The sequence below is a fragment of the Arachis hypogaea genome, chromosome 18 (assembly GCF_003086295.3).
Source record: "Arachis hypogaea cultivar Tifrunner chromosome 18, arahy.Tifrunner.gnm2.J5K5, whole genome shotgun sequence".
In the NCBI taxonomy this organism is placed as follows: Eukaryota; Viridiplantae; Streptophyta; class Magnoliopsida; order Fabales; family Fabaceae; genus Arachis; species Arachis hypogaea.
The window spans coordinates 12606737-12620886 of record NC_092053.1 but is presented as its reverse complement, the minus strand read 5'-3'; the positions used below and the strand labels follow the sequence as shown (position 1 = coordinate 12620886).

General features: G+C 35.2%; 1 protein-coding gene across 4 annotated transcripts; it reads right to left on the bottom strand.

Moving 5' to 3' along the window:
• Positions 1 to 1902: 1902 nt before the first annotated feature.
• Positions 1903 to 11004, bottom strand: LOC112770965 (co-chaperone protein p23-2). Of its 4 annotated transcripts, none has more exons than XR_011876020.1 (8): positions 10441 to 10994; positions 8900 to 9008; positions 8258 to 8441; positions 7412 to 7571; positions 5767 to 5795; positions 5613 to 5661; positions 4758 to 4854; positions 1903 to 2579 (listed from the first exon to the last, which is right to left on the bottom strand). XR_011876020.1 is itself a non-coding variant. In XM_025815479.3 (7 exons), the coding sequence occupies exons 2-7, from the start codon at positions 8902 to 8904 to the stop codon at positions 4823 to 4825; spliced, it is 459 nt and encodes a 152-aa protein (XP_025671264.1). In that variant the 5' UTR covers positions 8905 to 9008; positions 10441 to 11004; the 3' UTR covers positions 4074 to 4822. The 4 variants fall into 4 exon arrangements, 2 of the variants coding, with proteins under 2 accessions (XP_025671264.1, XP_025671265.1); XR_011876021.1 differs by having other exon boundaries at positions 10521 to 10979; XM_025815479.3 differs by lacking the exon at positions 1903 to 2579 and having other exon boundaries at positions 4074 to 4854; positions 10441 to 11004.
• Positions 11005 to 14150: the final 3146 nt, after the last annotated feature.

The following is a 14150-nucleotide window of genomic DNA, read 5'->3' as shown; positions in this document are numbered from 1 at the left end:
GATAACACTAGATTGGGAGACCGGAGACCCGAATCCAAACTAACGTAGAACCGAAAGATTGTTCACTTGGTCAGAAATCAACATCCCATGGTTTTACCGCGACGTAATGACCCTCAATCAACCAAGGCCCACCAAGCATGACACTACCAAATCCCACATCTAGTAGAGTGAAACTTTCTTTGATGCGCCATACTACCCTCAATTTATGAGAAAGAGCTGTGTAACTATACTTCCTGTCAAGGACCTTAATCACTAAGGCTTCTCTGTAAGGTTCATCCAAACATATCTTCGCCTCTTTCGTGAAGCTTACATACTGTGGCTGAGAATCACCCTGCTTGCCTATCACCGTCGCAATACCATCTCCTGATAGTGATCCAACGAGTGCAAAGGCCTTTGACCTTGCTGTACCAATGACCTTATCTCGAAAAGAGACCTTAGGAACCTTATGAAAATTATCCCGAAAAAGACCCTCCTTGTCACCATATGCAACCCACTCACACTCTCCCCTTATTTCTTCTGACAACATGGGCGTCATCCTCCCCGTGTTTCCCCTTCAATTCCTCGTGCCCGCTCTCTCCTTCGCTCGTATCTCTCCTAGGACATAGTAATAAATGTAGGTATAGTTCACATGAAAATTATTTTAAGCTTTTATTAAATTATTTTGAATTTAAATTTTAGAAACTAAAATAATTATACTATTTTAATATTTATATATATAAATTTAAAAGAAAAAAAATAAATACCAAATCTTTCATATTTCTATTGTATATTTGAACTTGTAAGGATTTATTTATATTGTATTAATATTTAATATAGGATTTTATATCAATACTATTTAATTTTTCTCAAAAATACAATTTCCAAACATTTATCTCATGCAAAATATGCTAATATTTTGAAATTGATAGATTTTGCTATCTTGTAGTCTTAAAGTATATACTAAGAAATATTAATTATATTTATTAATTTTTATTGAGTTATTTGAATTAAGTATATTAACCTACTTAATTGTGTTACCGGTACATGGAATTGTGATCATCAACAATGGCGCCAAAAACTTGGTGCTCTAAACGTGATTCACACTTTGTCACAACTCCATGTAACTAACTAGCAAGTGCACTGGGTCGTCCAAGTAATACCTTACGTGAGTAAGGGTCGATCCCACGGAGATTGTTGGCTTGAAGCAAGCTACGGTCATCTTGTAGATCTCAGTCAGGCGGATTCAAATGGTTATAGAGGTTTTAATAATTAAAAGATAAATAAAACATAAAGTAAGGTAGAGATACTTATGTAATTCATTGGTGAGAATTTCAGATAAGCGCATGGAGATGCTTTGTTCTTTCTGAACCTCTGCTTTCCTATTGTCTTCATCCAATCATTCATACTCCTTTCCATGACAAGCTGTATGTTGGGGGATCACCGTTGTCAATGGCTACCGTCTGTCCTCTCAGTGAAAAGGGTCTAGCTACGGGTTACGTAGGGCTAATCATCTGTCGGTTCTCACTTGTGTTGGAATAGGATCCATTGATCCTTTTGCGTCTGTCACTACGCCCAACATTCATGACTTTGAAGCGCGTCACAGTCATCCCATCCCAAATCCTACTCGGAATACAACAAACAAGGTTTAGACTTTCCGGATCTCAAGAATGCTGCCAATGGATTCTAGCTCATACCACGAAGACTCTGATCTCACGGAATGGAAGGCTCTATTGTCAGGAGAGGCAACCATGCGTTGTGAATCAGGAGGCCAAGAGATACTCATTCAAACTTGTTTTCATGTAGAACAGAAGTGGTTGTCAGGCACGCGTTCATAAGTGAGAATGGTGATGAGCGTCACATAATCATCACATTCATCATGTTCTTGGGTGCGAATGAATATCTTAGAACAAGAATAAGCATGAATTGAATAGAAAAACAATAGTACTTTGCATTAATTCTCGAGGTACAGCAGAGCTCCACACCTTAATCTATGGTGTGTAGAAACTCCACCGTTGAAAATACATAAGTGATAATGGTCCAGGCATGGCCGAATGGCCAGCCCCCAAATGTGATCAAGAGATCTCCAAAATGGTCAAAAGACTTTAGATCGTCCAAAGACTCCGAATACAATAGTAAAAAGTCCTATTTATACTAAAACTAGTTACTAGGGTTACAGAGATAAGTAAATAATGTAGAAATCCACTTCCGGAGCCCACTTGGTATGTGCTTGGGTTGAGCATTGAGCTTTACACGTGTAGAGACTTCTCTTGGAGTTAAACGCCAGTCTGTAGCCTGTTTTTGGTGTTTAACTCTAGCTTGTAACCTGTTTCTGCCGTTTAACGCCAGAATAGGGCAGAGAGCTGGCGTTAAACACCAGTTTGCGTCGTCAAAACTCGAGCAAAGTATGGACTATTATATATTTCTGGAAAGCCCTGGATGTCTACTTTCCAACGCAATTGAGAGCGCGCCAATTGGGTTTCTGTAGCTCCAAAAAATCCATTTCGAGTGCAGGGAGGTCAGAATCCAACAGCATCTGCAGTTCTTTTTCAGTCTCTGAATCAGATTTTTGCTCAGGTTCCTCAATTTCAGCCAGAAAATACCTGAAATCACAGAAAAACACACAAACTCATAGTAAAGTCCAGAAATGTGAATTTTGCTTAAAAACTAATAAAAATATACTAAAAAGTAGCTAGATCCTACTAAAAACTACTTAAAAATAATGCCAAAAAGAGTATAAATTATCCGCTCATCAGTTACTATCTCTAATTTTTTATGATTAAATTAATCTTTAAAAATGCTAATAAAGCTATTAAAGCTTCCTTCCAACATTATTAGGAATCAAGTCAGTGAACCTTTTTCATTCATTTATTCTATGGCCTCTGCATTTTCTCGTACATTTAAATGAAGCAAACCAAAATATTTTGGCTATTTTATTCGAATAAACTTTGTAGATATAAATTGAAAAGGTATTAGAACGAATTTATTGTTTTTAAGAATTTATCACCGTCTTACCTATAGATAAAATGACTCTAACAAAAAATCCTCCCAAATTTTACATATATCATCAAGAAATATACACACATAAATTATTATATTTTACATTTTTTTGGATGTTGACTATATATTAACGGGACTCTTCTTTCTTATAACTAAACCAAAATTAAAATTTTTCACAATTACAAATAGGACAAGGTGCATTTTATTCCAATCCAATCTCCCTTATTATTATTATTATTATTATTATTATTATTGGAAAATGAAATTAATCTGTGGAGTCCAATTTGATTATCCTTCCAAAGATCAAACGGAGATCATAATAGTGGGAACCAATAGAGTATATCTATCCTAGTAGCCAATAGCCAACATTCTTGGTGTACAAGGCACTATTTTAAATAGGGGTATTCATGAATTAGATCCAATTTGCATATTTGCAATATTTATCCTTATCCGAATCCGATCCGAAAATTGTGGATAACAATTTGATTCGCAAGGCTATTGGATCCGATCAGACGCAATATGTATATTAATAGAATCAGATTGCAAATTTTATGTAGGTATCTATATATCCGCAAATTTACAAAAATAAATAAATAAGTAAATATTATTTTTATATTTATTTCAACTAATAATTATTATATATGTTATATTATTTTATTATTATTATTTAAGAAAAATATGCTTAATGTAAACATGTTTAAAAAGGTGAAAAAAAAATTATTGATATTTTTTAAATAAAAATAAGTTTTTTAAAATATTTCTATATTTTGCGAATATATCCAAAATCTCGGATCAAATCCAAACTTAAAAATCGTAGATATTAGATCCGATCAGATCCGGTGATTTTAGTGCGAACCAGATCGAGATTTTGGCCATATCTAATCTGCGTTTACCCCTAATTTTAAAAGTATGGTTGCTAAATGCCAAAATATTGTTTAATATTTTTATTTTTAAAAAAAGTGTATCAACAATTTGGGGGGTACCATGTCACATACTCACAATCTTACCTTTTTGTTTTTAATTTTGGGAAAATATAATGATTGAAATTAGACCAAGAATGTGGTTTAGCAAATGAAATAAAATGCACCACACATCACTTTACTCTTAACTATTATTCTAATATCAATGGTTGAAATGTCATTAAGACACTTATACACCCATTAATTGTAGGTGCACCCCGAATCAACACCCTGCAATCCTCTCTAACATCACCAAATTACACTTATTACAACTCATACAACACTACCAAAGAGGCCATACCTTGGAGCTGAAGTTCTATGGCATCAGCTATCTCATATCTAGTTACCTTGGGAGACTGAGTGGATCATGGCAATAAAGTTGACATTAGTTAGCTATCCCATATGTAGTTACCACTTACCACCACCCTTATCGCCAACGCTCTTTCCCAGTTGACAGGTTCAAGGCGGAGAAGGAGTCAGTTCAGAGGAAAGGGCCAAATACACCATGCCATGCCGAATGGAACCATGAAATCTTAACAAGTTTCAAAGTTGAATGGGGTGTAGTAAAGGATTCCAGCCTTAAGATTCCTAGAGTTGATATGATTTTGGTATAATTCACCGAATTTTGTTAAAGAAGAAGAAAAGTTAGATTATGTGGCGCATTTTGTGAAATCAGCAAGGGCGTGAGAGAAGCCTAGTTAGATACCAGAAATGGTGCCAAAATGTCATAAAAGATCAAAGGTTCTCTAAGTTTTTAGAGCTTTACTTAGGATAATATATACAAAAAAGACAACCATATTAGACTACTACTCCCAGATTTACCTATCTAGGTAGACTCCATCTCCAAGATGTTTCCGTAAATCCATGTTAGAGAACAGTCAGAGTTGCTATCCCCTAGCCTTTTCCAAGTCCGGGAGATCTGTAAATAATTTTCAATTGTGTCAGCTATTAACATGGGAATATAAAATTAATTTAATTTGTGTTCACGGTGTTTGTTTAAGAAAGTTTTAAACATATATCTAATTATGTATTACCATATTAGCAAAAGTAACAAACTTTGACACCCACGACCATAATGGTCATTAAAGAAAAATCAATTCGATTTGAGCACCGAGAAATTTTTTTTTTTTTACACAATAAATGTATCGATAAACACATAAAATAGCAAATGAAGGGCAGAATGGAAACAAAGAATATGGTTTGATGATGAGATCATTTCCTAGAACAATGATACAAAGGGAAACACATTCCATGAGGAACTAACCTAATTAGGTCAAGGGAAGGCAGATGTATGCAACCTTACCCCCATAACCTGAGGCTATTTTCATGATTTGAGCTTGCAACATCTGGTCAGAAGCTAATAGTAACTTCGAGTTTGGCTAAGGTTCACTCTCAAAGAAAACAAAAGAGAAAATACTTAAAAAAATGAAAAAAAATTGTCAACTGTGGGGGAAGACTACAATTTCTTTTATATATTGAACAAACAATAGAGATGAAGCAGAAGTCATGCATGTTGCATTATTAAACATGTACCAGAATGCAGAAAGGTGAAAGGTAAAGAAACAATGCATAGCTGTAGACACATGTCAACCTTACCAACAAGCATCATTTCAGCATGCAATCAAAAGCATCATTTTGACCGAAGTAAAAATACAAGTGGTCAAGTAGATCACTTACACAACATTCCTTCATCCTCATCACTGCTTCCCTCGTCCTGACCAACAAACTGCGAAAAAAAACAAGATTCAACAAATAAGATTAGACACCAGAAAGTTTCTTGACCTATATTGCTTAATATTAAAATTGACAAGTAGAGAAAGAGAAAGCTTACTCGAGTATCATCATCAGATGCCAAATCAGCTGCAAAAATTCAAGAAAAGCTCAATTAGGCAAGCGCGGAGGTAACCACTACAATAAGTACTCAACTTAAATGAAAACATCAAGGACCAAACGAAAAGATGAAAACATAGTTGTCTAAGCCATCTGACATGAGAGTCAATAATCAGGATCAGGGGAATGTTCAGATTATCAGAGCGGTGCCCCCGGGGTAGCCATCCTTAGACTCTATCTTTTTTAGGTATTCTGCCGTCCAAAGACCTCTAAAGTGCAAAAGGTACCTACTCAACCAACCAAAGTGCTTTTTGTACAAGGCAAGGGATCGTACAGCAAGTGAAGTGATAACTTACGTTAGAAGGAGACATTAAAGAAGTACTAAACTTTTGAAAGGGTTTTGATGGGGATCGATTCTTATATAGGTACTACTTACCAGTTACCATAGACAGCATTCAATATTAAACAGTACAAGGTAGTGAGGCCAATATTAATGCACCAATCTCCAAAATTAAATAACTAATGTTATCATGTTCATTGCTGAAGGAAGTGCCTAATAGATGGTTACATGAGCAATATTTTTCTAAGAATTTCAATATGTTTGGCTAAGCAAGTTTCTGCTGTTTCCAGGTTTACTATATAATAACAGGTTTAAGCGTTTAACCCTATGGGATTAGTAGAACCAGATGTAGATGGATTCAGTTTTAATTCTGGACTCAGCTACTCTTAATCCAGTTATGGTAGTATATATGTCATATTTTGGCTTTATTTGAACATGTAAAGCTTCGAGCCCATTTTGTAATTGTAGAGTTCAGACCATACTTGCACAAATATAACAATAACCCCACTTAACTCAGTTTGCTACCCTTGGTTACGTCACAATGCAAGCCTAAATCTAAGCCATGAAATACCAAGCCTTTTTGCTGTCCTATATTAGTCGAAGTCTAAACGCCTATGAAGCGGCACAACAACAATAAACAGATGAAGCAACCAAGGGTGTGTGTGATTGGGGGAATTATAAATAATTCCTAGGAATTTTAAGATGGGAATATCGTATTCCCATGTTTGGTTCAAAGTTTGAAAAGATATTCCTAAGCAAGTTTGATTCCAGGGAATCAAAATACCATCATTTCAATTCCCACCTTTCCACTGGGTATATTTGATTCCCATGGGAAAGGAATCTGAGTAATAAAGTAATACTTGAACCACACACACCCTAAGAGAGTAATTAGGAAACCTTCTTTGCAAACATCTTTTCATAATCAAGAGAAATAGTTGGACAAGTTTTTAGATGCCTAAAATGAATTGAACATGCAAAGTAATGGAACAATAAAAGCAAGAAGAAATAATATTCTAACCAAATGTGTCAAGATGAAAACAAATCTATCACAATTTCACAAAACTTAGGATCTTCCGCGTTACCAGTGCGAAGGAATTTTTGTTTAAAAAAAAAAGCTTTCTTAAATTAAAACCTTGGAGAAAATTGCAAAGAGTATGAATTATTATAAAGTTAGAATCAAGTTGACGATAAACAGATGCATAAACAAGAGTATGTAAACTCTTCTCGTGTTTTGATTTAGAGCTAAAACACCGAGTAAATGCCAATCAGATAAATCTAGCATCTAGGGCAAGTTACGCAATCTTACAAGTTGACTCTTCATCATCTTCATCACACCATCTGTGCCAATCAACCTTCAGGTATGGAGCAGGTTTTTCTTCTGACTTCAGTAGCCTCTTCCACCAACCTTTCTCTGCTTTCTGAACATAGCATAGTATGTTTCTTAAACCAGCTTTAGTTCTGCAACGCTGCACACCGCACCACAACAAATTTTAAGCTAAAACCATTCAAATTTTCAAAAGCTTGATATTATTTAAAGAATAATACAAAAAGCATTATTGTTTCCATAAAAGCAGCATATAATGTGTTGCAACCCTAAACACCAAAACGACACCCTTTGGTGACCTCAAGGTCACAGGTTCAAGCCGTGGATACAGCCCTTCCCTGGACCCTGAGTTAACGCGGGATGCTTGTGTACCTGGCTGCCCTTTTATACAACATGTATCTCAAGTTCTCCTAATTGAAATAACAAGATCAATCTAAAACAATCCATAGGGTTAAAGAAGCTAACAAATACATCTGTTCGAAAGTGTAAAAGGAGTATGCAACACCGCATCTCATTGAAAAGTAAATTCTACATACTATTAATATAAATATTTTTATACAGACATTCAATCATGTGCTACAGCATAGACTAAAACAGTTAACTTCCGCGCCGACTATCTTATAGAGAAATCACTTTAATCTACCTGGCAGCACTTGATTTTAAAAAAGTTTTACCCGTCTGTTAAACTCAGAGATATCTATATATATACAGAGGTCCCGGATAATCGTTATTCGAAATGCAAGTGAAGAATAGCCATCCTTAAATCTCTGCATTGTGCTAATACTTAGATAAACACAAAGCATGCAACACAAGAAGTTAAGAGCTCACCTCAGGTGCAATGGGGCCATAAAGCTCTAAAGTGAAGCTGTAAGATTCACCTTGAGCACCAGAAGCAGAGAAAGTAAATAAACCATGAGGCTCACACTTGACAGAGACATCCTTTGCATCAGGCAGTGCCACAGTCAGATAAACCTTGTCAGAACGCTGTGCCCACAGTACTTCAGGATGGCGACTGAATACAAACACAAAACACAAATCACTTTTTTCAATTGCTAAATCAAAATCATACCATATGCATCTATGGTTTCTTTTCTTTTATATGGTTGAACAAATCAAATTCTTGACAACAAAGAATAGGTTTATAACATTCCTAAATTCTTTTTTTTTTCAATTGATTTTTTTTAATTCTTACAAATAAAAAGAATGGGGCAACAACATTACAAAGTCTAAAGAAATTATGTTTATGATAAATAAACAATAAAACATAGTCATACACAACAATAACTACAATGGGGGCATTGAAAAAACCCTCATGAGTCCAATAAGCATAACCGGGATTGAACATAGCTCTACTTTTTTTTTTCTCACTAAAAGTTAAAAATATTAGGAAGAACAAGAAAAATAGTGATATGAGATTCAGGCAGAGGAGCAGAAAGTGGAAAAAATGAAAGAGGGGGAAGTTAGAAGTACCTCATTTGGTGTTGTTGAGAGAAGAATGTGATAGAGAGAGAGAGAGAGTGAGCGAAACCAAGGTTCTGAGAAGCGAACCGGTCATCGAACCGCTCTAGTTACTGGTTCACTGGTTCATAGGTTCAACCGGTTCGACCGTGATTAAACCGAAAAACCGTTTTATAATAAAATAATAAATAAAATATAAATAAAAACATTAAAACATAATTATAGTCTAATATAAACCTTAAAATATAATCCAAATTAAAAATACTACATAAACTAGGATGTTATGATCTCATCCAATTACAATAATGGTTCTTGGTTGATACTCTCATCCATACCTAAACATTACCAGCAATCCAATAATGGTTTTTGCCAATTACAATATCACAACAACCCACTCCAACCCAATAATCTCAAGATCATAACAAACAACATCCAAAATTATTCAAAATTATTCACAATTACTCAACAAACAACAAAATTCAGTAGTTCACACTTCACAGCTTAACTAACAATAATTATTCACAATTATTCAACAAAGTTCACAGTTCAGTTCAGTAACTTCAGTTGAATCAGTTCACACTTCACAGTTCACACTTCACAGAGCAATAAAAAATCAATAAATCACATAGTTAATAAAAAAAATTACCTAGAGCTAAAAGCTAGAAGCATCAAACAATTATTCAATAAATCAGTAAATCAGAGACTTCACAGAGCTAGAAGCTTCAGTAAATCAGTAAATCAGTTCACAGTTCAATGACTTCAGAAGTTCACACTTCACAACTTAACTAACAATAATTATTCACAATTATTCAACAAAGTTCACACTTCAGTTTAGTAACTTCAGTTGAATCAGTTCACACTTCACAGAGAAATAAAAAATCAGTAAATCACATAGTTAATAAGAAAATTACCTAGAACTAGAAGCTAGAAGAATCAAACAATTATTCAATAAATCAGTAAAACAGTTCACACTTCAGTGACTTCAGTAGTTCATACTTCACAGCTTAACTAACAATAATTATTCACAATTATTCAACAAAGTTCACAGTTCAATTCAGTAACTTCAGTTGAATCAGTTCACACTTCATAGAGCAATAAAAAATCAGTAAATCACATAGTTAACAAAAAAATTACCCAGAACTAGAAGCTAGAAGAATCAAACAATTATTCAATAAATCCATAAACCAGTTCACACTTCAGTGACTTCAGTAGTTCACACTTCACAGCTTAACTAACAATAATTATTCACAATTATTCAACAAACTTCACAGTTCAGTTCAATAACTTCAGTTGAATCAATTCACACTTCACAGTTCACACTTCATAGAGCAATAAACAATCAGTAAATCACATAGTTAATAAAAAAAATTACCTAGAACTAGAAGCTAAAAGAATCAAACAATTATTCAATAAATCAGTAAATCAAAGACTTCACAGAGCTAGAAGCTTCAGTAAATCAGCAATTCAGTTCACAATTCAGCGACTTCACAGTTCACAGAGCTTCGCAGAATCAAACATTAACAATGGTTCAATCATAGTTAATAAAAATTTACCTAGAAGCTAGAAGAAGCCTTCAACAGAGCATGCAAAAGGGAGATAGAGACACCGAGTGACCAAGACAGTGGTGGAGTACCTTCGAACGGGCTTCGAACTGGGACAGTGGTTGCGGAGAACAGAGATAGTGCCGGCGGCGGCGTGGCTGCGCGACGGAGGAAGGTTGCGATGGCTGCGCGATGGGAGATAGAGACACCGAGTGACCAAGACAGTGGTGGAGTACCTTCGAACGGGCTTCGAACTGGGACAGTGGTTGCGGAGAACAGAGATAGTACCGGCGGCGGCGTGGCTGCGCGACGGAGGAAGGTTGCGATTTCTGCGCAATGGAAGGGAAGGTTGATATCGATGGCTGCTGCGTGATGGAGGGAAGGTGAGCGAGCAGACGGTGGCTGTTGGAAGGAACGACGGCGGCGGCACGAGGCGGTGGCTGGACGGAGGTAAGGGAACGGCCAGGAGCTAGGGCTAAGTGCAGAGGATGGAGATTGAGTGTGAGAGAAGCAGAGGCGTTCTGGAGTGGAATTTAGATCTGGGCATCGATAATGGAGTTAGGGCTAACTGCAGCAGCTGAAACGGCGACGTTTCATTCCCCCATTCAAAAAACCGGCCGGGTCACGGTTCGGTTCGACCGACCGGTTCTCGGCCGGTTCACCGGTTCAATTTCGGTTTTTGAAATTTACAGTTTTAACGTTTGTCCGAGTTGTTTTCTTCAACGGTTCACGGTTCAAGTGGTTCGACCGGCCAGTCCAAACCGGTTTTCAGAACCTTGAGCGAAACAGAGAAAATGGGAGTGGGTGTATTGGAGACAGAGAAAGAAGGAAGAAGTGACAAAAATGGAATATTATTATTATCATAATTCGTTGTGTGTGACGTCAAAAAGCAAGGTCGAGTCGGCTTCGGTTGGACCTTGGTTTCTCTTTCTCTTCGTAACTCGTAAGTCGTAACTCCGTTAGGTAAGCCAGCCAGCCAGGTGCATTATTCAACTTCAGCCAATTTTTATTTGGGTTGCACTTCAAAATCCATTATTAAATATACATAATATATATTTTAGAATAATTATTTAAATCAATCTTTAAAAATTTTAAAATTAAATATTTTAATTTTTTAAAAAAATTAATATACAGATCAATTTTAAGATTTTAAATATACACATAGTCACTCAATAATAATAATCAATAAAATTATTAGAGAATATTCTACAAAAAATTTAAGATTAAAACTATTTGATATTTTTGTATTTATATAATTAAAAGATGTCTTACTTTAAAAAAAAACATGTTTGTATTAAAAAAAATGTTTTAATTTGAATTTCAAAATATCATTATTAACTTAGTTTTGTGCACTTGGAGGATGATACTATCATATTAATACACTCTTTTTATTAGAAACAAGTAAGATGAATAATGATACTTTGAAATTCAAATTAAAATATTTTCTTTTAATACGAACGTAATTTTTAAAGTAGGACATCTTTTGATTATATTAAATACAAAAATATCAAATAATTTTAATCTTAAATTTTTTGTAGAATAATCTCTAATAATTTTATTAAATATTATTATTATTATTATTATTATTATTATTATTATTATTATTGAGTGATTATATATATATATATATATATATATATATATATTAGAAATACATACATAAGAATCTAATAAATAAATTTATTATTATTTTTGTCCAAAAAATACAAAAAACTTATGGTACAGTATTATTGTATAATTAATAAGAATAATAATTTTATTTTATTTTGGATGAAGGACTATTATGTCTACGAAGAAAAACGTTAGGGATTAATCTGTATATTAATTTTTTTGGGGACTAAAATGTCTGTTTTAAAATTTTTTGGGACTGATTTGGATAATTACTCTACCGAAAAATGAATTAGAGACTGATTTGTTTGCCAGAGTAAAACTTTGGGGATTGATCTGTGTATTAATTTTTATAGGACTAAAATATCCACTTTTAAAATTCTTAGGGACTGATTTGTATAATTATTCTATTTTTTATTAAGAAACAAAAAATTATTCGTAATATACCAAAAAAATATCTAAATTAAATTACATGAAAAAATATCTAAATTATATTAAATTAATTTTTAAAGAATTGTAGATATTTCTTTTTTTTGTAATCAGAAATTTGTTTTTTTTTTAAATATCCACAATAGACAAAAAAAATTAATTATATCGAAAAAATATCTAAATTACATAGAAAAAAAAAACATCCAAATCAAATAAGAAGAAGAAAAATGACGGTGGTGGATGGGACGACGCCATAGAAGACAGTGGTACGAGGGCGAAGGCACGGTATGATGGAGGACAGCAATGCGAGAGAGGACATGCAACTCGCACAAAAACTCCCTGCAGCCACAACTAACCAACAAGTGCACTGGGTCGTCCAAGTAATAAAACCTTACGCGAGTAAGAGTCGATCCTACGAAGATTGCCGGCTTGAAGCAAGCTATAGTCATCCTGTAAATCTTAGTCAGGCAAATTCAATTGGTTATGAGTTTTGATAATTGAAAGGTAAATAAAACGTAAATTAAAATAAAGATACTTATGTAATTCATTGGTGGGAATTTCAGATAAGCGTTTGGAGATGCTTTGTTGCTTCTGAACCTCTGCTTTCCTATTGTCTTCATCCAATCATGCGTGCTCCCTTCCATGGCAAGCTGTATGTTGGTGGATCACTGTTGTCAATGGCTACCATCCGTCTTCTCAGTGAAAATGGTCCAGCTACGATTTCTGTACGGCTAATCAACTGTCGGATTTCTCGTCTCGGATGAAAAATACCAGGCACAGCTACCGCACGGCTAATCATCTGTTGGTTCTCACTTGTGTCGGAATAGGATCTCTCTATCCTTTTGCACACTGTCACTGCGCTCAACATTTGTGAGTTTGAAGCTCGTCACAGTCATCCCATCCCAGATCCTACTCGGAATACCATAGACAAGGTTTAGACTTTCCGGATCTCAGGAATGCTGCCAATTGGTTCTAGTTTCTACCACGAAGGTTCTAATCTCACGGATTCGAATGCTCTGTTGTCAGGAGAGATGATTCAGATCCGTGGATCAGAGACCCAAGAGACTATACTCCAGCTGTCGTCCAATGACTACGTTGACCATCATGTAGACCGCTTGTGGTTGTCAGGCACGCGGATCTTGGCTAAGCGAGTAATGAAGATAGTAGGTGATTGTCACGGATCAACCCTTCATTCTGACTTAACTGAATTAAGTACGAGAGTATATCTTGGAGAACAAGTAAGCGTGAATTGAAAGAAAAACAATAGTACTTGCATTAATTCATGAGGAACAGCAGAGCTCTGCACCTTAATCTATGAGGTGTAGAAACTCCACCGTTGGAAAATACATAAGAGAAAAAGGTTTAGGCATGGCTGAATGGCCAGCCTCCCAAATGTGAAATATGGCATAAGCTCTCTTGATTACAATAGTACAAAATGCTATTTATACTAAACTAGTAACCTAGGTTTACAGAAAATGAGTAACTAAGTGCAGATAGTGCAGAAATCCACTTCTGGGGCCCACTTGGTGAGTGTTTGGGCTGAGCTTTGAAGCTTTCACATGCATAGGCCATTCTTGGAGTTAAACACCAGCTTGGATGCCAGTTTGGGAGTTTAACTCCAGTTCTGGTGCCAGTTCCAGCGTTTTACGCCAAAAAAGGGTCTCTGGCTGGCGTTTGAATGCCAG